This window comes from Lissotriton vulgaris, chromosome 6, assembly GCF_964263255.1.
Source record: "Lissotriton vulgaris chromosome 6, aLisVul1.2, whole genome shotgun sequence".
In the NCBI taxonomy this organism is placed as follows: Eukaryota; Metazoa; Chordata; class Amphibia; order Caudata; family Salamandridae; genus Lissotriton; species Lissotriton vulgaris.
Window position 1 is genome coordinate 139,454,607 of NC_141694.1, and position 25,334 is coordinate 139,479,940.

Sequence of the window (25,334 nt, forward strand, 5' to 3'; positions counted from 1 at the left end):
CCCGGCACCCTCCATTAAAGTCATAGGGAGATCCTCTGGCTGCACTTGCCCGGCAAGTAAACGCTTTTCCCAATTATCACGCTCATCCAACCACTGCATGCTGAAGTTGGCGTGTCTAATAATAAAGATCAAATCTAGGCATCCGTAGCCCACCTTCATACCGTTACAGGCTCAATGGCCAGAGCGAACAGCAGCGGCAACAGGGGGCACTTCTGCCGTATGCCACGCCCAACAACCACTGCACCAACCTGGTTTGACCCATCGGCACACATACCACAGGACTTTTATATAACATTTTAACCCATCTACAAAAACGTGGTCCAATCCCCAACTTTCCAAGGATGTACAACAAGAACCCCCAATCCACTGTGTCAAATGTTTTTTAGGTTTTGCCTCGCCGAAGATGCGCTCTGCGCATCTTTTCGGCGCAGGCGAAATCCTGTTGAGAACCGTAGGGTGGCTTGGTTCGGCCCTCGTCCTTGATTGGCTGGCTCCGTAAACGGAGCCTTGCCATTGGACGAGGGGCCTGTCCGTCAATGCCGGACCAGACACGGGGGCGTTCCCGACATTCTTTGGCTTTTGTCGACGTCACGGGACGCCGGGAACGCCCCCGTGTCTGGTCCGGCATTGCCGGCACTGTAGGGCAGGCCCGCTCCCCGCAGACTCCCCTCCCCCTGGTCTCTCCCTCTCGGCGCTTCTCGCTCTGCGCGCTCCTCTGCCCTGTAACCTCCCACCTCCCTGCTCTCTCACTCCCAGCTCGCCTCCATCCAGTCTCCCTCTACCCTCCCGTCCCCAGACCGCCTGCCTGAGCTAGAGACGGGCCGCCGCGCTGCCCGCGGCGACCCGGAAGTGACCGGCCGGCCGGCCAATCCTAGCGCGGCCGGCCGGAAGTGCCCGCCCCCCGCAGCCCGGAGGAAGAAGGAAGTATGGCGGCGCCCGCGGGGCTCCCGTGGCTCCTCGAGCTTCCACTGATTCGCAGTGAGCTCGCTGTACCATCCTCCCTGATAGATTCTTCCTGTTGGATTGTTCCTCTCGCCTCATCCACGGTACGTCACCACCAGTCTCCATCTCCATGTCTCCCCTTCTCTGCATGGTATCTATCAAGTTGTCTCTGGTGGTCTAATTCCACATTGCTTCTCCCCATGATTGGCTTCGAGTTTCTGCTTGCTTCTGTTGTCCACTCACTGTCAATGTCCGAACCATGGTTTGATGTTCGCCTATCTCAGCTGCTCATTGGCTCCCCGTACCTTCTGCTTGTCCGATATTGAGTATCCCATCGCTCATGTGCTCTGGCTCCATCTTTCCACAGCTCATCTGACATGGGACATGCAGGTCTCCACTGGTCTGACTCACCTCCACTTTGCATGCCTGCGTCTAGTTCTTCGTCCTTCCGGCTCACTGTCCCTAGCTGCGCTGCCTGTGTCTAGTTCTTTGTCCTTCCAGCTCACTTTCCCCAGCTGTCCTGCCTGCATCTAGTTTTTCATGCTTCTAGCTCACTGTCCCCAGATGTGCTGCGCGCGCCTCACTTCCTTACGGTGCCTTCACGGCACTATAATATCCTGACCAGTCCGCAGCCTTTTTTTTAGCCGGATCACACCCCCGCCCCCTCCCCCCCCCCCCCCCCCCCTCACTCCGGAACGCTCTAAACCCCTGCGCTCACCCTTCTAACCCCAGAATGCCTAAATCCCCTCTCTTACCTATACCAGTCCAGCTGCACCCGCTCACTCTCGCTCCTGTAGCGCCCAGAAGCCTCTCGATTTCTTGAACCGTTTAATCCTCTCCCGCTCACCCATCCGCTGCAGTCCCTGAAAGACATTCTCCAGCGTCGCATTCCACCCACAGCGCCTAGAAGCCCCTCGCTTCTCTTACTTGTCCCAGTCCAGTCCCACTTGCTCACAGTCATCCCCAACGCCTCGAGCTCCTCTAACCCGCACCATCCCGTTCCTCCCCCGCTCACCCACCCCAACACCTGCAGTCCCTGGAAGATCTGTCCACACTCTGAGATCAGCTCTGTCCACAGTCGGCCTCCGAGGTCAGCTCTGTCCTCACTCCTCCACCTTGCTGAGCTCTGTCCACTGCTGAAAGCGGGGCGCGCGTTGTCCACCCTTCGCCAGTGGATCTGTCCTGTGCACTCCTCTGGGATCCGGTGGTACAGTCCTCCGCCCCTCCGTGTAAAGTTGGATGTGTCTTTGCTCTCGGTCGCAGATCTTTTGGCCACGCCCCTTTCCCACGTGCTCCGTGGATGCCTCACTGGTGTCTGTTCGGATCTGGTCGTGATTGGGTCTCGCTGTGATCTGGGACCAGTTGTTTCTTTCTTTCTACGCCGTGATCCGTCGCTCCCGATGTCCTGCTCGCCGTCCTTTCGATGCTATGTGGGAGCTCAAGGTATGTGCGGATGGACCTCACACCCCGCAGCAAGTGTTGGCAGTGTGCGTCATTGTGGAGAGAAAGGAATTGCACAGGAGCTGGTGGTGTTCGTATGGGGCGTACCCCTACTGCCCCAGTGTGTGGAAGGGAGAGTGTGAGGGCGGACAGTGTGTGATGAGACCGCACAGCTGCAGGCGCTGGACGTCTGTGTGTGGATGTGCGTGGAGTACAGTGTGTGGGGGCAGGCAGGGCACGTGCTGAGACACTTCTGTAGGAGGTGGCGGTGTGTGACTGTGCAGGGGGAGGGGAGGGCTGCCAGTGTGCGTGACGTTGCGCGGGAGGTGCGTGACAGAGTGGTGAGAGCGGGCAGGGTGCGTGCTGACTGTCCAGCGGACACCTCCTCAGTCTCCACAGACACCCCCTCAGATTCTGCAGACACCTCCTCAGTCTCCGCAGAGCCTCCTTAGTGACATTTCTGGTAACAAACTAGGAAAAAACAGTTTGACAGAAATGCATCTTCTCCGTTAGGGATTCCAGGACCAACACTTGGGTGTCTGTGGGTGATGCCCCGTGTTGCCATTCTCTTGCTAAGCGTGGTGGTTGTGTACTGCTTTAAGCTTGGCGCATGCAGGAAGTAAGGCACTTTGTGGTGTGTATGTAGTTTGAGGGCAGAGAGTTGTAATATACCTTGCGTGCAACATCTAACTGGCTCCAGAATGCTCTCTCCCCTGACCTTCGGTGTACCGTGAAGGGCCGGCGCGAACTGGACCTCTAAGTTCCCCTCTAGTCACGCTCCCGCCATTGCTTGTTTCGACCTTTTAAAATGTGGCATCGATGATGCACTTAGCACGATCGCCGTGAGCGGCAGCGCCTGGGGCCTTAGTCCTTATGACGTTTATTTGTCGAGGTGAATATAAAAATATTGTCTTTGGAGTTTTTTGCTTTCGGCGCGAGTTACCTCCATCAGTCAGGCGGTACATAAAAGACCCAGGCATATTTGCCATGGTGTGGACAGGGTTGCCCAAAAGCTTAGCGATGCTGGACGCCCCTCCCCTTTCCGATTTCCCGGCTTGGAGTTAAAACCTTGTTGGCGGCCGACCCTCCCCCACTTAATGCTGGACATGCCGTGCGTTCTGGCCAGATCCCTTCACTGTTGCTCCTTTTTACTTCAAAAACATATGCATCCCAATCCCCTTAAACAGCCTTTTTTGCATTTTCGTATTTTTGTCTAGGAGTAGACCCCACCCCACCGTGACTTGCTACCACCTCTGCGTGCTCCCGACCCCCCAACCCCCCTCCACCCCTGTATTCCTTCACTTTCCTTGCACCCCCGCAGTCCGGGACACCCTCACCCCACCGGCGCACACCCTGCCCCGATCCCCCCATGTCCTTCAGACATCTGAGCCCCCAGCTCCAAGCATAGCCCCCCGTCTTGTCACGCCACATCCTCTGCTCCTGAGCCCCAGCCCCGTCTCCGCAACCCTCAACGAGCCTCTAACCATTCGCCAGAGCCCCCCCCTTTTCCGACCACCCGTTAATGTCAGCAACAGAAAACCTGTAAATTGGACTGCAGTCTAGATTAGAAGTGGATGCTACAAACTGGCCGAATACAATATACTAACTGAGAATGTGTGGCATGCTAGTGAAAATCAAATAAAGAAAACATAACACAGCGTGCTAACCGAAATGCACTATTCTGTAGTTTTGTCAAAAAACAAGTGTTGCGAGTAGCCAACTCAAAGGTATGCTTTCTTTGAAATCTAAAGGAACTAAGGAAAAATGCCCTCAGTTTTGTAAAGCGCCGACTTTCATCTTGCAATCACGTAGTAAATAAAGTCAGTTACTAACGGCAGCCCGCGTTGAACACCATCCGACATGTGAAGGGTATAGAGTGAACGGTCCTAGGTAGTTTACTAATTCGGAAGCAGTTTCGTTCAACTTGCAGAAAGTCGCGTTGTATTTCACCAGCTCATCCAGGTTACACATAGGGTGCACACGCCCTCCGTACATGCCTTTCTTACACTGCTAACTCTGAAGTGATCCTTTGGACTTCACACAATCTGATCTGTCATGTGCACTTTCGTTGTACTATATATAAAGTATTCTGGTACCCAATCTTTTCCTTAACTGAGAACGTAATTTGTGCACTCCTCCACCCATCTCCTGCCATCCTATCTCCCTCCGTTCCCAGCATGCCCACCCCGAAATGCAAACGTACTCCTCCGCATTACTCTTGCCACTGTCCTAACCGCCGCCAATACACCCTTCCTGAAAACCATTCTTCGGACTTTAATTTGTTGTTCATTGCGCTCTCACTGCCGGGAGGAGGAGTGGGATCTTGGGTGGTAAATAAAAAAAATATTGCACCAATTAATCCGGAAGCATTGTTTGGAGGGTACGTGTAAAAATACTGTAAAACGTAAGATTAAAGTCGGATGCGGTTTCCGATAGTAATGACTCATTGTAGCAAGCCGACTAGCAATCGTGATGGGTGTGTGAGGCCATTGAAAAGGAGCGATGCATTTACTTCCGCCTTAGTAACACGTTGGACGGTGACGTCTTCTTAAAGCCCCAGCCATGTACTGGTGTCCATCCCCGTTGTATTGAAAAACGTGTTGCTATAGCTCGTCAAGTTTACTGTGTATGAAGTGGCATGTTTTCGATGTGTTATGTCTTAAATCACTTTTAAATGCTCGAACTCCGTCCAGATCGTGGGTTCTGGTAGCAAGGTGAATGTAATGCATTTTGGTCCAGTAGCCCCAGCACCATTTTGGTCACTTTGTATCACATCTTAATGCCAAACAATACCAGGCGCACACACGGAGCATGCGTAATAACACATTATAATCTTACACATGACGTGTCATTTTGACAAAATTACTCATTTTAAGTACCTTATACTTGGGGGGGCTTTGTGTGGCTGTGTGTTTGGGGGGGCTTTGTGTGGCTGTGTGTGTGGGGGGCTCTGTGTGGCTGTGTGTGTGGGGGGCTCTGTGTGGCTGTGTGTGTGGGGGGCTCTGTGTGGCTGTGTGTGTGGGGGGCTCTGTGTGGCTGTGTGTGTGGGGGGCTCTGTGTGGGTGTGTGTGTGTGGGGGGCTCTGTGTGTGTTTGGGGGGGCCTCTCCGTGGGTGTTTGTGTGTGTCATTTGCGAGATAAAGCTAGTGGCATTGTAAATGACAATGCCATTTATTTATGTTAAAAAAACATAAATAAAAATAATGTCAAGAGCAATGCCAATAGCTCTAACTTTAACAAAGGCAAAACCATTGCATTGTAAATGCTTGTTTTTAAGGTTGATAGACACAAACGCATCTCCTCAGGAGCCTCCTGCATTTCATGCAATATATGCGCCAGCCGTTGTATGTCCATAGACGTACTACTGCCCGGGATAAAGCTGCACTGGTCCTCGTGAATCAAATGAGCCATGTGTGGTCCCAACTGTTTGGCCAGCACTTTACATAAGATTTTTATGTCGGAGTTAATCATCGTCAAAGGTCGATATGCCACTGGTTCTGAACATCGCCACCCAGCTTTGGGATCAGACAAATTTCACCCCAGTGCATCGTAGGGGGCAATTTTCCGCTGTCAAAGGACTCGTTAAAGGTTTGCAACAAAGGCTGGAACAGCAACCGCTGAATATGCATGATAATACTCGATGGGCAACCCATCACCCTTGGCCCTAGGTATGTCCGCTATCTCCTCCAACAGCTCCTCCTCAGTAATCTGCACATCCAGATCCGTACTAACTTCTTCAGATACCTGCCTCAACTGTAGGACCTCCGAAAAGGGAATGTAAAGGCCCACACTTACCAGAGGGTCTGCCCTGTACACTGTCTGCAGGTGTTGCCAGAACACCTCCAGCATAGCTGCGCGAGCATAGACCAGCTCGCACAACTAGTAACCAAAGGGAGGGGGGGTGGAGAGCCTGTTCCTTATGTATAGGCATTTATATAGCGCACTACTTACCGTGAGGGTCCCAAGGCGCTTCGACCGCTGCGAACCCCTTCCTGGCTTCCCTGAGAGATGGTCCCTTAATGGGTATCTCCAGGGTGAGACCAGGCATCCCCGGCGGTCTGGTGGGGCCGTTAGTGAAGATGAGGCAAGCTAATGCCCAGAGTTGCCGAGTGTGATCGCTGATCAGAGTGGGCACCGAGGCGAGAGAATTATCGAGTCCGCTGACCCTGGTCCAGAAACCTGCCGCGCCGGGAATCAAACCCTGGCCCCGGGCCGTCCTCTGCTCTCGGGTCTGCCGCCTCTAACCAGTGAGCCACACTACTTCACTTCACCTTTCGCAATATCCAGGCCAGTAATCAACCAGGTTTATCGCCCTCTGTATGCAGCTGCTGATATTTCGTAAGTGTATACTTATCCAGCCTATCCCAAGTATCTGCAACCTGCTCCCGGAATGCATGCTCTCGTTCCTGGGCATCATCTTGCCCCTGCGGCTCTGACCGGAGCTCGGCCAACGCTTTCGCTTTCTCAATATCCTGCAGCTGACTGTAGTTGCCTCTGAACGCCTTATGTCAGCCCTATTGCCGCCCCCCTGATCACCGCCTTCATTGCATCCCACTTGTGGGCTTTGTTGCTTGCAGAGCCCCAATTAAGGGACATATAATCCGTCAACACGTTCGAAATGGCCTCCTTCCCAACCGGGTCCTCCAGGATATCGGCAGGGAGCCGCCATTTGCGGGAGCCCCGCTCCCCCATTGCCCACCGCACCGAGCAGCCGACAGGCGTGTGGTCAGACAAAAACTACGCCAGATGTATAATCTCTGCTCGCATAAATGCTGGGTGCTCTGTCGCCAGTACCCCATCCAGGCGCGTATGCGTGTTATGAGTGGGTGTAAAACAGGTAAATATATTCTGAGTCGGTGGTGCTCTCTCCAAACATTCCGCACTCTTCTGCAACAACACCCTCTTTTGCATAAAACAACAGACGTTCACATAATAACAACAAAACCACCCCCACCCACGGTTAACACTCAACATCACAGACTACTCTGCTTCTACCCACCCTCTGCTCGTGCCAGGACGTGCACAGCATCCCACTAAGCCCTACAGGGTCAACAAGAAAATTCTTTCCCAATCCGCCCACCCTCTACTGATCTTAGCCCCACTATCTTTCCGGAATGCATAGAATACACATATACTGGGGATAAGCACCCCTCCCGGGATACAGGAGCATGTACTGCATATTCATTGCCTGCAGCTTTCGCTTCACTCTGAGGAAGGACTTATGGATGTATAAATAACAAACATGGATACTAGTGGTCTAATAGCATGAGGCTAGAAAATCTGCAGTGGCATAAACTGTGTCTTGTGTGTGTCTATGATATACAAAGACGGGCTCCATGACATGTAGTATATCATAGACACACACAAGACACAGTTTATGCCACTGCAGATTTTCTAGCCTCATGCTATTAGACCACTAGTATCCATGTTTGTTAATAGTACAGTTGGACTGGGGGATAGGATACTAGAGGGTCTGTAATCTCAATTCCCCTTGGACCCTCGGTTTAAGTTTATTTTTACACACATATGGATGTATAGCCACTTTATTACTGCCATTGTGGAGGTTCTGTTGTTCCCTTACCGTCCTCAAGATGCAGTCTCTGTCTCAGTTGTTGAGAATTTTAGCTATAATAGCTCGAGGTGGGGGGTCTTAGGTGAGAAATCCAAGGTCAACCGGTCCCCAATCAAGACGACCTGCACACCAAGGCTGTGCATTCAAGCAGCAGTTCAGCCCCAGGAAATTATCTCATTTAGGATTATATTGTTGATCCCTCACAGACCCTCCAGCAAATTCACAATGGCCCCCATGCTCTCCAAGGGCGCCACAGCTCAACAGGGTACATGCATGTGCACCTCTGCCTCCTTCAGTCCAATCGGGCCAGTCTCAAAAACGCAAGGAAGAGGGGGGGTCCCGCAACCAACGAACCCCACTCACATCCAGCCCCCAAAGCTATAAGGTCACTCACGTGCAGCCACCTGGAGGGGGGAGCCAACAGTCACAGTCAATACCCAGCAAGGCTCCGATTAGTCCCGCAGTGGGCCGCTCCGCCCTCCAGGTCCCAGCCGAGGGAACCACTACAGCCTCAGTCCCATATGCCAAAGATCCTCTGACGCTCTGGCTTCCAAGGTGCACCCCACCGCACCTTGCTCCTGGGCGCCGATTCCACAGCGCATCCCAGGAGCACAGCTCACCAATATATGGTGGGGTCCCGTAGTAGGCCACAACCCAATAGACCATCACCACACACGATCCCCACAGAGGATCAGCAACCACGCCCCGGTGAGCGAGCATAGCAAGGCGCCGCTCAGGGCATCCTAATAATCAAGGGCACATTGGGGGGCCACCGCAGTCCAGCGCGATCTCCATGCGGTGGCCCAGGAGCCTCGACAAGCTCCGATGCAGATTGGGCACTGCCCGCGAAGCCCGCGAGCAACACGCACTTTGGCGACCCCTCGGCCCAAGTCAGACCCCCAGCCTCAGTGGGTCTCCAGCAATCTTTCCCCGGTTAGGTGGGGCAGGATTCCGAGGGTTATGTAGTATAAACGAAGGATTTTGGGGCAGACAGACGGAGAGCTGCGGAGGCTCACGTCCTGTTGGCAGTGTTTCCTGGCCACGCCCAAGCCACAGAAACCTTACCATAGCATGATCCCATGGTGTCAGATTGGATCTGGTAATTTTTCATGAGCAGTACCCATGAACATTCAAGACTTTGTACAGTTCATCTAGATGTTAACTGTAAATGTCCAGTGATTGACAGAGGGCTTGGCGAACAAGGGAACTGAGGTACAGTGCAATGAATTGATCCGTCAAGATTACAGAAAGTGGAGAAGGTAAAACTAAGTGTCACTGAACCACTAAATAAAATCCGGGTTTATTTTGTATGTTTAAAACAGCCAATGTATTAGAGCAATTCCCAAGATGCTTCCATAGAAAGTATAGTTAAGACACAGCAATGGTACAAGCAGAACAAGAAATTCCTACTCTGATGAAATCTGAACTCCTAACAGGCAAAATTCTGGTATAGTCAACCCCCTACCACTTTCAAAGACCTGGCCAAAACCAATCCAATTCATAAAAGAGCCTCTGCACATGCAGAGTCTTCGACTTTTTAAAGATTTGACATAAATGGATCCCTGGTATATCAGAGCCCAGTATAATCGGCAATGTGGTGTAACTGCTGCCTTGTTACAACCCAAACCTTAACCTAATACAAGTCCTGGTATGATCAGAGAAGCGTTTATCATAGTTCTGATATAATGAAAAACTTTTGTATAATCAGACTACTAGATTTTTGACGCGGTACAAAAGGGGGTGGTGATGGACGGAGCATCTGAATCAATCAAACACTCACACCCAGTCAAAAGATCTGGGTTTAATCCATCACCGTTCTTTAGCCCACTCTGCCACCCCAGTTCAGACATGGCTATATGCAACTCAGTCTGACCCTGTGCCTCGGAAGCTTGTTTCCGGTCCAGGGAAGACATGGCTTGGCAGTTCGGGCTGGACTGTTCCCATGAGGCACAGGGTCAGACTGATTTGCATATAGCCATGTCTGAACTGGGGTGGCAGAGTGGGCTAAAGAACGGTGATGGATTAAACCCGGATCTTTTGACTGGGTGTGAGTGTTTGATTGATTCAGATGCTCCGTCCATCACCACCCCCTTTTGTAGTAGATTTTTGAAGCATCTCTTGGCAAATATTCAATAAAATTACACAACCCTTATTCAGGTACTCATCTGCATTAAAATGTTCAAGACCAAAACTCAACCTTAACACCCATTAATGTTTTTTGTTTCAGATGGTAACGGAGCCATAACTTACTTGTCTTACAATTCTAACACTATGTGCAAGAAAGGAATGTTACCACAAAAGACTTTACCTCCTATCATTTCCAAGCACATCAAAGAATCCCACCTCGGGGCAAGTGTCTGGATTATAGGGTCCCAAAAGGACCTGCTTGTGCAAAGCCACCAGTTTGAGTTTCTCCTCATACGTAGGATGAAACGCCTTGCCATCTTTGTCTGAAAAAAAGAAAATACAAAGCAAATTGAGAAATGTAAATGAATAGAACAAATACATATGCTTAAATTTAGCTCACACCAAAGTATATATTTGCTATAAAGTGGCAAGTGGGGCTACACAAAATACATAAAAAAGAACCTAAATGATAGTTTTCTCTGATTCATGAGCGAGGTTCACACTCCCAAACAACACCCCACAGATGGACACAGCCTTTAGCTCTAGTGGTTGGACGCAAAAGGATCCCATTCAAAGATGCTAAATTATCAATCTGCATAACAGAAGAGAATTACAACAAGCTCACACTGGTGAGTTTCCAGTGCCGAGCACACACAGCAATGGAAGTATTAACTGGTGCAGGAAGACTAAGTGAAGCTTCTTATAGCTTCCTTCTCGTGTTTTCCTCCAGCAGTCCTGAAGTATCACTATTCAAAAATTTAAACATGATATATTACGAGAAAATAAATAAATATCGATATCATACGTGTATCTAAATATCATATACCATATGTCACATATGGAATATGGTGCCTAATCAGAACCACTGGGCTAATGGCTTTGGATGCAAAGAAACACTTTTTCTGACAATTAACACAAGCTAGGGTGGGGGGACAACAGTACTAATTGTGCCAAAGCCTTTAATTGTTTATTGTTTCTATTTAATTTACTTAGAAAGTTCAAGCTTACACCTGTGGGTAACATGGCATTAGGGCAGCCTGGGACAAACAGCAGGTTAGCAAATCAAATGGGGCTTCAGAAACAAAACATGACATGCAAGACAACTTTTTTGCAATTTCCTGGGCAAGATATTCCAGAGGAACCCAGAGCACTAAAAGATTTTCTACTAAAATGTACTTCATGGTATCTGAAAACAAGATAAAGCAAGAAAGAGCCAGATCTAACAGCTCTGTCAGGTGGTAGTAGGGGGAAATTGCTTAGTCCCAGTGTTGTAGAAGGTCCGATGAATCGAGCATAGCACCTTATACTGAATTCTCGATTTCAGAGGTGGGATCGCAAACCGCTGAAACATGCTCAAATTAAAGTAGCCTAATAACATGACAGATAATCAAAATTTGAATAAACCACAACTTCGTGGTAAGAAATTCCAGCAAGATTAAGTAAAGGGTATGCCCACAGATTAAATGAGAAAATATGGTATCACTGATAACCCTATTCCAGTTGTTTTGGGGAAGAAATAAGAGCCTTTTCTCTGTTTCCAGCAAGTCAAGACACATGGTCTAGACATTCTGAATTTGAGTATTTAGACAAGTCTCGATCAAGGCAAAAACCAAGCGTTTTCATAAAAATCTTTCTATAAACACTAATGCCACAAAGTCTCAAGATAATTCAAGACCTGTTACTGTGTGTCTATTTGTGCAGACCTGTAATCATAAAATGTGTAATTCGTGGTTTAAGAGGCGAAAAAAGGCTACAAGCGCTAAAATAGAGAAACAAGCATTGACAAAGTCAACAGATCGGCCTGGCTAACTGGTGGGATTGTTACATTTCTCTTTTATTAAAAGCCAGTAACAATAACAAGCACTGGCAGATAGCCAATAGGTCTCAGCAAAGTGAGAGCTATTATTTTTGTTTATGTTAATTTTTGATGCTTTTTAGCAGTCCCCGAGCATGAAATGGGGGTGGGAGGGTCCTCGCCTGCAGCAGTGGGGGAAGTGGTGACGTAGCAGGGACAAACAACTACAGGTGTCGTGGTGGGAAGTAAAGTGACAGGGGCGGGGACAGCTGGCAAATATAACAAGATTAAGAACAACTGTGAATATATATATATATATATCCCACATCAAGAGTGTATTGGACACAAGTTCTCTCTAACAAACCTGTGCAGCATGTCCCATAGTGTGGCAAGTCCAGCTTACTGTGAGTGTAACAGAAGATGCCAAAAACCACTCGTGCACAAATACGGGGAAAGATAAACAGACTACTGACAATGAGGCATAAGAGCGTCAACATTACGGCAGCATGTTGGAACGGTTTAAGAGTTCATTAACGCAAAAAGTGTGCCGCTGCGAAAAGCACGAGCAAGGTCTAGAGTGCTTTTAAACCAAATAAAAATATAGTCCTGAAAACATTTCTTAACCCCTTGGGTGCTCATGACGAGCTGATCTCGTCATGAGCTACGGCGCTCCGGTGCTCATGACGAGCTGAGCTAGTCATGACCTCGCCCGTTCCGTGGAACGCTCGCAATCTGGGCTGATTCCCCTGCTGTGCTGAACGTTCCATTGGAACGGGTGTGGCCATGACGAGCTCAGCTCGTCATGAGCACCGGGGCGCTGTACGCGCCCCCCGCCCCCTCAGCACAGCGGGGGAAACAGCCCCGCACGGAAGGGGTTAAAATGGTTGCTGTGTATGAATAGTAATACTTTGTCCGTGCTCTCTGGCTGGGCTAAAGACGGGAAAAGGAATGACACATGCATGCCACTGACAAATGGAGAGAAGGAATAATGGAGCAACGTGGAAGCTATCAATTGTCAAGCCGATGAGCGGGATGGCCAAATACATGCAACAGGTATTTTTTGAAACAGCCCATGCACGTTGTCTAGATCAGAGACCTAAAAAGTATTGTAACACCTAAATGTGGCACCATTTGCTTTCAATAACAATTTTAACCCCTTCGATGCGGCCGCGATTTTCCCCGTGTGCGGCCGCCGGACGAACACGGGCGGGCCGTGACGAACCCCAGCTGTCATCAGCACACGAGCACCGTAGTGCATGACGGCTGGGGTTCGTCACCAGCATGGAAGGGGTTAAAGTAAAAAACAACATCAAAAAACTTCACATTTAATTTGTTTAGAACAGTGCAGATGCTTCCTAGCAGCTAGGTGTATTTAGCGCAGATATAGAACCTGTTTCTTATTGGCATAAAGAAAAGCTACTACTGGCTTTAACTAAAAAAAAATTCAAATGAAAAAGATAGGAAAGAAACAAATATTGATAAAGTTGAAGGCCTTCAGCCTTGGCATAAAACACCCTTATTATTGGGCGGATGTGCACATGTGATAAGGAAAATATTAAAACTCACAGTGCTAGAGATGCAGCGGCTGGACCATTGCCCCATGTTGTGTTGACTGACAGTCGAACAAACTAACAGATGAAGAGAGCTGACCCAAGACCCATCTAAACATTATCCAATTTTATTTGTTCCGGTTCTGATTACCTGAGGATGGGGATCATACCTGAAATGAAGAGAGAATAGGGAAGGGGTGATATTTGGGGAAAATAAATGTATAGAGAAGCAGCGTAAGCGTGGGGTTACAAGGATATAGTGGAAGACAGAGTTGGAACGAAGGTAAAGGGATTCAGTAAAAGAAACCATGAAAACAACGGCATAAGTACACATTTTAAATAACACTGAGGTACCACACACAATGGATAACAACACTGCTGCAAAAAGGCAAGAGGAAAAGAACAAAGATTAGATAGAAAAACAGCCATGAAAGTACCCAGATAATGAGAAATAAAATGAGAAAATGTAGAAGTCTTCAGGACATGACACACCTGCCTGAGATTTTGAATCTGTATCGAGACCCTCCACATGGTGAGTTTCTTTTGGAGACAAAAAAAACACTTTCACAACTATCTTCCAATACCAAAGATAAGTAAATGAAAACGTTTGAGACCAAAACACATTCGGTTAACCAACCTATTAAAAAACGCTGAAGCATGCAACTAAATAGTTGCTTGTCAAATTAACAAATGTTCATTTATGGCCAGCTGACAAATAGCACAGGTCCAGAGTGTACCGTACAAGTGAGAATAATAAAGCAGTTAACGGTGTCCTTGCTCAGTAGGCCATGACTAACAACATGGCTATGATCCAAGCTCAGTCTCCACGAGAACACGCGTCTCACCATTCTTTGGTTACACGTCAAGTGCAGGATGTTCTTCAGAATCTGCAGGTCAAGGAGCAACCTGTGTGTTTCCTTAGCAGCTAAAGGACAATATTGTCCTAAGAATGGAAACCGAATGAGGGACTAAAAAATGCCCTAGAATTTCGTTACCGGGCAAAATGCCTATCTGAAGCATATAGCTGGATTCTAGCATAACTAAACACACTGCTTGTAGAGGAGGCACCATACCTATAATTTTCCTCATAAGTGTTTCATCAAGTTGAAAATCTATTTCAATATGTTATTTCAGTGTGAGGAAGGTCCTAGCACTTTTGACAATTCCATTTATCTAGCCTCGACTGTGAAAAAGTGATGCAGACGGCAACTTCAACAAAAAGCATTTGCAATGCAATAGGTGTCGCATTAGTGAAAGTCTGAGCTATTGACATGGCAAATGATATACTTTTTTATTTTTTTGTCAAAAAATAACCCAGCAGTAGCATAAGTAATAAAAGAAATTCTAAGAATAAAGGAAAGGGTGCAGTACCACAGGCTGCTACTAGGTGGAGAAGTGTGGCTCAGGGGTTAGAGGCGGCGGACCCGGAAGCTGAGATCGGCCCTGGACCAGGGTTCAATTCCCCGCCTCGGCGGGTCTTGGGCTCAAAAATTCCACGGACTCGACAATTCTCGCTCCAGGTGCCTACTCGACTCACGGGTTCACACTCTGCGACTCTGGGCAATAGCTTGCTTAATCTCCACAACGGCCCCTCGCGGTGGGATGCCTGGCTTTCACCTTGTGGATACCCTGCCGGGGTTATCTCACAGGGGAATACCACGACGGGTTCCCTAAGCGGGCGCTTAAATACCGGGTCGGTGATTTGCGCTACATAAATACATGTACAGGTGTTCCTGTGGAGTTGTAATGGGAACTCATTAGCCACATAAGGTACTGCACCATTAATACAAATATAAAGAGAAAGATTGCAGATGAGCATACATTTACATTTGTTTTATTGGAAGCACGATTTTTGTTAGCTTTCTCTTTATAATTGTATCAAGGGTGCAGTACCTTATGTGGCTAATAGAGGTACCTTTAGAACTCCACAGGGACACCTAGGTAACTGTCGGTTATTGCCTCTCGGCTGATTATTACATGAGGACATTTTGAAAAAAGCTGTCACAAAGTAAAAATACGAACACATTACAATCCACAAGTAGATGCAAACAAAAAATAAATAAAAGTAGTCCCCAAAGGAACACAAACACCAATAGCGTAAGGAAACTGTAGTTGGTTGGTGCTCCTGAGCGAAAAAAGTGATGTATCAGGAGCGCCAACCAATGTGGACCTGAATGAATGAATGAAGGGGGACTTATAACGCGCAACTTAGCTCAAGGGCATCAAGGCTCCAAACAGCAACCAAATGTCTTCAGATCACCAAACCCACGTCTACGAATAGGCCTCACGAAAGAACCAGGTTTTCAGTTCTTTACGGAAGCGTGCCAGAGAGGGTAATCCCACCAACACAGGAGGAAGAGAGTTCCAGAGCTTGGGGACCACAGTGGTGAATGCTTTACCTCCCCATTTTGCTTTGGCAAATCTAGGGACTGATAGAAGATTTTTGGAGGATGAACGAAGGGCTCTACTGGGGGAGTAAGGATGAAGGAGGGACCTAATGCCCTGTGATCCAGAGCCATAAATAGCCCCGTGGGCGAGGCAAAGAAGCTTGAAAGAGATCCTAGAGTGGACCGGGAGCCAGTGAAGGGTTTTCCTGGCCAGGGTTGCGGAGGAGAGCCTCAGAAGATTGAGGACCATCCTGGCCGCAGCATTTTGCACCATCTATAGGCGATGGACAAGGCTCTTGTTCATACCTACATACAGGGCATTACAGTAGTCTAATCTCGAGGAGACAAGAGCCACTGCAGCCTGTTTCCGAGCATCCAGAGAAAGATAACATGCGATCTTTCTAAGGATCCTGATAATGCCACAGCAGGTGGGCACGGTCCTACTGACCTGACGGTCAAAGGAGAGAGTGGTATCTATCAGAAACCCCAGGTTCTTAGCGAGATGGGAGGGAAGGGGACAGTCCCCAAGGGAGTCCGGCCACCAGTCTTTAGACCAGAGGTCTTGACTACCCCCGAAGATCGTTAAGCTTTAGGAAGTTCCGGATCATCCAATGGGAGACTGCCTCCGTGCATGTTCTGAAGTTCAGGGCAGAGTCGCTCACAGACTGTGTCAAGGAGACCATGATTTGAGTGTCGTCGGCATACGACAGCACCACAAAACCATAGGATCTCACTACCCTAGCAAGTGGGGCCACGTAGATATTAAAAAGGGTAGGGCTTAAGGGGGATCCCTGGGGGACCCCACACTGCACTGGTTTGGGAGGGGACAGAAAGTTACGTATCTTAACTCTGTTTCCTTTGATGTAAAAAGGAGGTGAGAAGACTAAGGGCTGGACCTCCAACTCCTATCTCTCGGAGCCTTGCAGCCAGGACCGAGGGAGGCAAGGTATCGAAGGCTGCCGACCTAGCAAAGAAAAGCGATGCAAGAGTCAACCTATGCCAAGCAGCAGGGGTGATTACACTCAGTATAGTGAATTCAACACGTCTTGCTGACGTTCGACCTAAAAAGTGGTTGCATGTATGATCACTAGATTTCTGGACACAATAGTGTCTAAAATCCTGAAGTTCCTGCACTAGGAGCCAAATCCAAATCAAAGTTCTTAAAGGGAACATCCAGTGTAGAGAATAAGTAACAGTTCCTTTTACCCAGTACAGCATTTCTAACAATCACCAACAGGTATGCTAGAATGTTGTTCAGAGATGAAAGCCTAACCGCAACCATTGGATCAATTTACCAAAGGCAAATTCTGTTTTCTCTCAGTCAAATTCAGGTGGCACTAGTTGGAACATCACTTTCAGCCGGGCCATGAAGCTCTACTTTACATACCTAAATCCACAACTGTAACACGAGGTGACAGGGCTTTTTCCGTCACAGGCTAGAAGCTGAAATTACCCCACCCCCCACTAGTGTTAACCTCATGGGCGCGATTGTAATTACGGCCGTATGTTGAGATTTTAAAAAACCCATGTTCATGACGAGCTGGGCTCGTCATGAGCGTGCGAGGAGGCTACACCATGACGAGCCCAGCTCGTCATGAGCGTGGAAGGGGTTAAGCACTAAAGGTAGCCTAATCAAAGGATTCAGAAAGCCTCCTAATACATGGTTATGAGCTCAATAGTTTTAAAGTGGTGAGGTTTTCGTTGACACAGTTCTCTCTTTTGGGGGTAAAAACATCAGCTACTGCGTTGTTTAGACAGGCCAGCACCAATATTTTTTGTATATGTGGACTCAAATAATAAGAACATGCCTCCACAAGATTCACAGGCAGTAATCCTTTTTAGTATGTAGAGTGCAAGTGCTGCATATAACTGACATTGTTGGAACATTGAGTGATTCTAGTTCGCAGTTGTGTAAAGTCTGGTTGATGATGTTGTGGCTCCATACATACAGGGATGCTTCACACAGGAACATACGACTGGCCAGGCTACCCTCAAATCTCATTGTGCTTACGAGTACCCTCTCTTCCTCCCGAAGGAACCCCGCACAATAAAGGAGGGATAGAGCACAAGGCTCCTTAATCCCTAATCAAGCCAAGCCACATCATAGATGCCACACTTAACAAGCACTGGCGTTGCCAATAGGTTTCGCATTTGGAAAATTGGAGCTATTGGTTTTGTAAATGACAATTTATATTTATATATCGTTATTGGCATTGTCAATAACAATATATAAATATAAAATGTCATTTACAAAACTAATTGCTACAACTTTAAAAATGAGAAACCTATTGGCAACGCCAGTGCTTGTTGGTTGTTTTTTGCACATGCTCGATGAGAACCTTGTGAATTGTGTTTCAACAAAGCTACGGGTCGGGGAGCAAGGGAGTTCCATTATTGGGAAGGCCGCTGCCTCCATGCCACCTGAGAAGCATTGAGACAGGTTCCTGCTGGCCTCCAGTCAGGCAGAGCTGTCAGGACAGCCTGGTTGTTAGCGTACCCCGGGGTGCTCCTGACAGCCACAGCAAACTCAACCCATCTGCATTTAACGCTAAAGCCAATTAGCAAGAACTCACTGATGTCTGGTACAAGAAATTCTAAAGCTGGTTAAAAAAAAACAAGCACTGGCGTTGCCAATAGGTCTCGCAGTAGGAAAGTTGGAGCTATTACAATTGCAAATAACAATGCCTTTTATTTTTGTTTTCATTTTAAAAACATAAAGGGCTTTGTCATTTACAAAACCAATAGCTCCAACTTTCCTACTGCGAGACCTATTGTGCACTGCACAGTGCGGGTGAAAGTGGCACTGCGTGTGTGTGAGTGGCTTTGAGTGAGTGGCGTTGCGTGGGTGAGTGGCGTTGCGTGGGTGAGTGGCGTTGCGTGGGTGAGTGGCGTTGCGTGGGTGAGTGGCGTTGCGTGGGTGAGTGGCGTTGCGTGGGTGAGTGGCGTTGCGTGGGTGAGTGGCGTTGCCTTTGGGGTCTAGTGGTTCTGCCAATTATTTTAGGCATGCTCCAAGTAAAGTACTAACCCAGATTTGGACTGCAGCAGCATGGATTGGGAACTCAAACAGCTCAATGTCATCAAATCGTCAAATCAAGAGAGAAAAGTTCCCTGCTCTAATCTCATTGCTGCTCACTGATGGGATAGCTTACTGTGCAGACGCTCTGCCAGTCAGGAACTTAGCACACTGCAGCAAACCCTACATGAGGCACTGTGCTTGCCATGATAACTACTTGATCTATATTCACATTATCGGCATCAACATATTGTGATTAAGCTGCTCTGTGATGAACAGTTTGAGGGGCTTGGCAAATTCATGGGCAAAGAATGCTTCAGCTGAGCATCCAATCTAATTTTTTACCTACACAAATATTACGCCTAAAAGCTATTTTCCAAATGAATTTGAAAGGGTGCAAACAAAGACATCTGCAGCCGATGGCACAGACTCACTAGATGTGACAACGGGTGGAACCATGGGGCGGGGTGTTCCTGCTTGTTCCAGTGGGTGATGAGGCTGCTCCTGTGTCCTCGAGTTTTAAAGGAAGGGTGGTGTCGGAAGGGGGTTTGTGCTGGTGCTGTAGCCCGTCCAGCTTTTGCCCTTTGCTTGAATTCCGTGTGATTTGCGTGCTCTGCTTCTTGAAAGTATGAGTAGCCAGCTATCTGTTGCTGCAAGACAGCATTACAGCCTACAACCTATGCTGCCACTGTCAGTAATACTATACCTTCTGGGCGGAGCCTTGTGCTATGCGCGGCCATGACAGAATTAGGCGAACTAAGCAGACTTCCGAACAGACATCTGTTTTAAAAAATCTGTATTCCCACTGCCAGAAACACCAGTCTTACAGCCTGGTTCAGTAGGAACGGAAGTCAGTCAATTAGTTGTACGGCATTACCATAAACAAGGCAGAGGTTTGGGCGGTGCAGAGGCAACACCATTGAATGTGAGAGCAATATGGGGTTGGGTGGGGGAATGGATACGAAAGCAACGTGGAGAGGGCCGGAGGGACGTGAAAGCAACATGAAGGGCGCGGGAGCAGGGTAGGCAGTTGGGGAAGCGCACAATTCAACGCAACAGGAAAGAGGAAGGTAAAAGAGAGCAGCGCAGGTGGCGAGACGTGCATGAGGAACGCAGCGCAAAAACAAATGAACTCTCCTTCAGTTCTCAATAGGGAAGAAGTGGCGAAACATCCAAAGCTACCGAACTGGAACTGGGTTCCAGTTGCTGCATTGGCTCTCCCGTGCCTACCATAAACAAAGCTTGTACACACACTTCACAAAGTGTTTGAAAAAATAATAGATTTACCTTAAGTGTGATAACAAGCATGTGTTGGCAAAGCATCTTAATTTACAAAATTGGGTCAACGATGGTGCTGCACTGCACAGAATGAAAACAAGGCTGTGTTTGCCGGGAGAGAGAGAGGGGAGGTGCTGGTGTGGGAGGGGGAGGTGCTGGTGTGGGAGGAGTGCTGCTAGGGCAAGGCTGTGTTTGCGGGGAGAGGGGAGGTGCTGGTGTGGGAGGGGGGCGGGGGGGGGGGGGGGAGTCGGGTGGAACCATGGGGCGGGGTGTTCCTGCTTGTTCCAGTGGGTGATGAGGCTGCTCCTGTGTCCTCGAGTTTTAAAGGAAGGGTGGTGTCGGAAGGGGGTTTGTGCTGTAGCCCGTCCAGCTTTTGCCCTTTGCCTGAATTCCGTGTGATTTGCGTGCTCTGCTTCTTGAAAGTATGAGTAGCCAGCTATCTGTTGCTGCAAGACAGCATTACAGCCTACAACCTATGCTGCCACTGTCAGTAATACTATACCTTCTGGGCGGAGCCTTGTGCTATGCGCGGCCATGACAGAGTTAGGCGAACTAAGCAGACTTACGAACAGACATCTGTTTAAAAAAAATCTGTATTCCCACTGCCAGAAACACCAGTCTTACAGCCTGGTTCAGTAGGAATGGAAGTCAGTCACAATTAGTTGTACGGCATTACCATAAACAAGGCAGAGGTTTGGGCGGTGCAGAGGCAACACCATTGAATGTGAGAGCAATATGGGGTTGGGTGGGGGAATGGATACGTAAGCAACGTGGAGAGGGCCGGAGGGACGTGAAAGCAACATGAAGGGCGCGGGAGCAGGGTAGGCAGTTGGGGGAAGCGCACAATTCAACGCAACAGGAAAGAGGAAGGTAAAAGAGAGCAGCGCAGGTGGCGAGACGTGCATGAGGAACGCAGCGCAAAAACAAATGAACTCTCCTTCAGTTCTCAATAGGGAAGAAGTGGCGAAACATCCAAAGCTACCGAACTGGAACTGGGTTCCAGTTGCTGCATTGGCTCTCCCGTGCCTACCATAAACAAAGCTTGTACACACACTTCACAAAGGGTTTGAAAAAATAATAGATTTACCTTAAGTGTGATAACAAGCATGTGTTGGCAAAGCATCTTAATTTACAAAATCGGGTCAACGATGGTGCTGCACTGCACAGAATGAAAACAAGGCTGTGTTTGCGGGGAGAGAGAGGGGAGGTGCTGGTGTGGGAGGAGTGCTTCTAGGGCAAGGCTGTGTTTGCGGGGAGAGAGAGGGGAGATGCTGGTGTGGGAGGGGGGAGTTGCTGGTGTGGGAGGAGTGCTGCTAGGGGAGGAGAAGCCCTGGCCGTGAATGCGCGTGCATGTTTGCTCCAGGATTCACGTGAACTGCAAGAAAACCGCGGGGCTGAAAGCCCTTGGTTTGAAGAGGATTTTGCCGACTTGAATTCTCCCCATTTCCCATTCCTGCGGAATGGTAAAGGCGAGACCTAAAAAAGGGGACTAAAGTATCTGAACAGCAATTAAACAAGTCTAGTACTCCTAAACCGTTATGTCTTCAAGCAGACACTACTACACGCTTGCCAGAGGGAAAACTACTTAAATTAAACTTATGACACATCCAAAAGGAAACAATCCAAACGTAGTTCCACGTAACGCCCAAACAGATGTATGAAAAGGCCGAGACAGTGAAAGAAGCTATTACAGCATAAAGGAGGCAGGGCAGGCTCATGTTTCACTTCAGGGGAGACAGTTTTGTTCAGGGCATGATGGGGGGGGTCGACATTGTTGATCCTCTGGACTAACCACAAAGTATGCATACATCTTGCACTTTTCAGCTTTCATAGAAATCCACAAACACGGAGTGCAAAACTTGTTTTAATGTGAATCTGATCAGATGGTACTGTACAACAGATTATAACCTGCACTCAAGACGAATTTCAACGCACCCAAATTAACAGTTGATGCAAAAATACCCACATGTCCATATTTATGCTTGCACATTGCAAACTGCCCCCTCCTAGGCCCACCGAGAATCTCTCGTAGACAAGGAGAGCAGCCAGGGAAACCTCTTAGACTTTAAGTTCCAGTTTGCTCATCTAACATTTGGAATCCCATAATATTTATAAAGCGCTGCATCACAACTCAAGAACAAAGTCTAATTTAGAATAGAGACAACTAGGGAAAAAAGAACACATTTCATAAGGACTAGATGGAAATATATAGTTCCAACTGGAGCAATGTTTGTTGTGTGGTTAGAACGTTAAGGTATAGGAATGCATTGTTTTTCTCAAAAGCACCTTTACAGACATAGCATCACTTCACAATTCTTCTGAGCATCTACCGCGGAAAATCCGTACACAATGGAATAAATACATGGTCTTGTAAGCACTAGTCACTGAGATCGGAACATCAGCAAAGGGTCGTCCCTCAAATAGCAGCACTGTAGAAACACAAGACACTTAAAAGATTTAACCAGACAGAGTCAACAAGTCCGGACACCTCGGTCACTGTCCGAAAGGACGACTTCGACATTGTTCACCTTTGTTAAGAGATCTCTTGTTATTATACAGACAGATATTAAGGAATTACAATTATACAGAAAAAGCGACAGCAGTTTTTAAAATGTGTTTCATGGTGTGCACAAACATAACCAAGTGCTTTCTAGAGGACTTCACTGACGGAAATGATGTAAAGCTAAACCAGTTGGAGGGAAGCCGGATGGGGGCGGGAGAGCCTGGGGGGGGGGGGGGGGGGGGGGGGGTGGGAGGCGGAATGCGAGGGGAGAAGTGTGGCAGGCGGAGTAGGGAGATGCGCGGAGGGAAGCCGGATGGGGCGAATACATGGTCTTGTAAGCAGTAGCCACTGAGATCGGAACATCAGCAAAGGGTCGTCCCTCAAATAGCAGCATTGTAGGAACACAAGACACTTAAAAGATTTAACCAGACAGAGTCAACAAGTCCGGACACCTCGGTCACTGTCCGAAAGGACGACTTCAACATTGTTCAAGAGAGAGCCACATTCCGAAGCATAAGTGAAAGCAGCAACTCCCGAGGTGCCCTGCCCAGGAAGGAGCTGTCGCCACTTAATCTGTGGGACAAGGGTAGTGTAAAGTAAACACCCGCGCTTCTCAGAACTGTGTGTTGTACTCCCTGCTTCCTTCCTGCCACACTTACCCATGGAAATTTAAAAAGACCAACATAATGAAGTGAGTGGCAACTTCTCTCAAACTTTACAGTCTGGTTACATAGTATCGTAAATTATCTCCCCTTGTGAAAGTTCATAGGTTTTAAAAGACTCAACTATAACAAGTCCAAGCACCCGAAGGATTGAAGAAAAGCTCATGCATGATCTCATCTCCCAGTTACGTCGTGTCGCTGGTAGCAATCTCCGATAGCGTTTACTAAAGTCGTCATGGTCATGCTTTTTAATCAGCCTATTAGTAAGCAATTTTGCTCTCAAATGATGTCATATCTGGTCCGATGCCAGACAGGTCGAAGAAGTGCAGTGAAAAGCTGGGAGCTGGCACTTGTGAACATTAAAACTGCTTCATGGCAGGCTCTCCAAAATGGTGTCCGCAGCGGTGTGCGGTAAGGAATCCAAAGCTGTCCCAGTTTAAGGAAAAGCCACACGCTGGCGAGCAGAGCTGCAGATAGAGCAGGCCACATCGGGGTGATTCATCGGCTTTAGAAGAAAGAACCGATTTGTGGCGAAACGCGATGCTACTTAGTGAGCTGCTGAAGATGGAAAGAAGGCAAACAAATACGGGCCGAGACCCGGCTGGGTACTGAGCTGCGGCAGCGCAGAGCACTGGGAGAAGTGAGCGTTATCTCGCCTCCGCTCGTCGAGAGCCCCTGTAGTGACACGAAGTTGCTCAGTTGTTGAGGAACCACACAGGAGAGCTGGGCCATGCATAGCGCAGACTGCAGCAAAAGAGGGATGTGAGTGGCGGCTCGTATGGTGGTATAGTTGGGAGTCGGCCTCTCAAGCAATAAAACCCATTGTGGTATTTGGACATCGCAGGGGCCCCAAAATGTACAGCAAGCATAGACAGCAATGTGTGTCAGGAGCGTCTGGGGTGAGGTAAGCGTTGGAAGGATTTGAGAATGACGCCAGGACAAAAGATTCAAGAGATCAAGCGATCCCGGTGAGACGTAACGCACAATGGGTAACCGTGTTTGTTTGGACACCAGACCTGGCCTCAGACCCTGTAGTTTACTCACTGTGAGCAGGCTTTCTTTAAAGTGCAATTTAAAAAAAAGCAAGCGCTGTCGTTTACTCACTGTGAACAGGCTTCATTTAAAGTGCAATTGAAAACAAGCATTGTGCTGCGCTTCACTTCAACAAAAAAAATAACATATGCGTGTGAAAGTGATTCCGACGAGGAGGGAGTGGGAGAAGTAAAGGGGTAGGGGAGGGGATTCACGCACGGGCTGTAAGGCGGATTAGGGAGATGCTTGTGCGGTCACGTGACCCGCTTTTGTGGTCACATGACTCACATGCACTCTGAGAAAACCGCAGTGGTTTGACCAGTCGATCGAGCCCTTGAATTTTCGCCTATTACATTCGCAAGCGAATGATAATAGGCGAAACCTAAAAACGAGGCAACAATGAACAAGGGCCTACAAGATCAATTAATCATCGAAATACACAAAAGGACTGTACATACAGCTGCTTAGCCTGCCCTTAAATGTTTGAAAGCAGAAAGACACACAGTGCAAAGTATGCACTTATTGGCCAGAGGTCACTGTTCTAGGACCAACCCAATGGCCTCGTTTCCATCTGCCAACCTCTACTATATTCATGTTTAAGTATTCAATCCCTCAGTTTCCAAAGGCATTGCTTTTCAGACTCAACTGGACATCTTTCTGGTCTATGGCAGCTACCATATATGTAGGAAATGCAAAACTGGTGACCCTACTTTGTACACCCTGTATTATTGGTAGGATTTTCTGATGACAGGCTGAGCTTTCTTAGGTGTACAAACTGCACTGAGAATGGGTATTAGTGTGTTTATTTCAATATTGATTGCTCATGATGCCCTACTCTGCTGTTACACCGAATAGCCATTTGTTGCCACTATAATAAGTTAAGTACTCTCCACTTGCAGCTAAAATTCTAGCAGATGCTTGCATTGTATTCTTATGATTTACCCTTTTTCTTCATCAATCAGGTCCTTAAGGCAATTACCAGCATCTAAAATAAGTTGATGCTTACTTACAATCTCACAAAATAGATCAAGATG

The 25,334-nt window shown here is 48.1% G+C and overlaps 1 protein-coding gene across 1 annotated transcript in view; it reads right to left on the reverse strand.

Annotated features, from left to right (window-relative positions):
* ACBD3 (acyl-CoA binding domain containing 3) overlaps positions 1-25,334 on the reverse strand; it is a 211,217-nt gene that overhangs the window by 58,663 nt on the left and 127,220 nt on the right. The window contains exon 2 of the mRNA XM_086926177.1: positions 10,262-10,403. Coding sequence (XP_086782303.1) covers positions 10,262-10,403 — 142 coding nt within the window. The remainder of the gene's footprint in view (positions 1-10,261; positions 10,404-25,334) is intronic.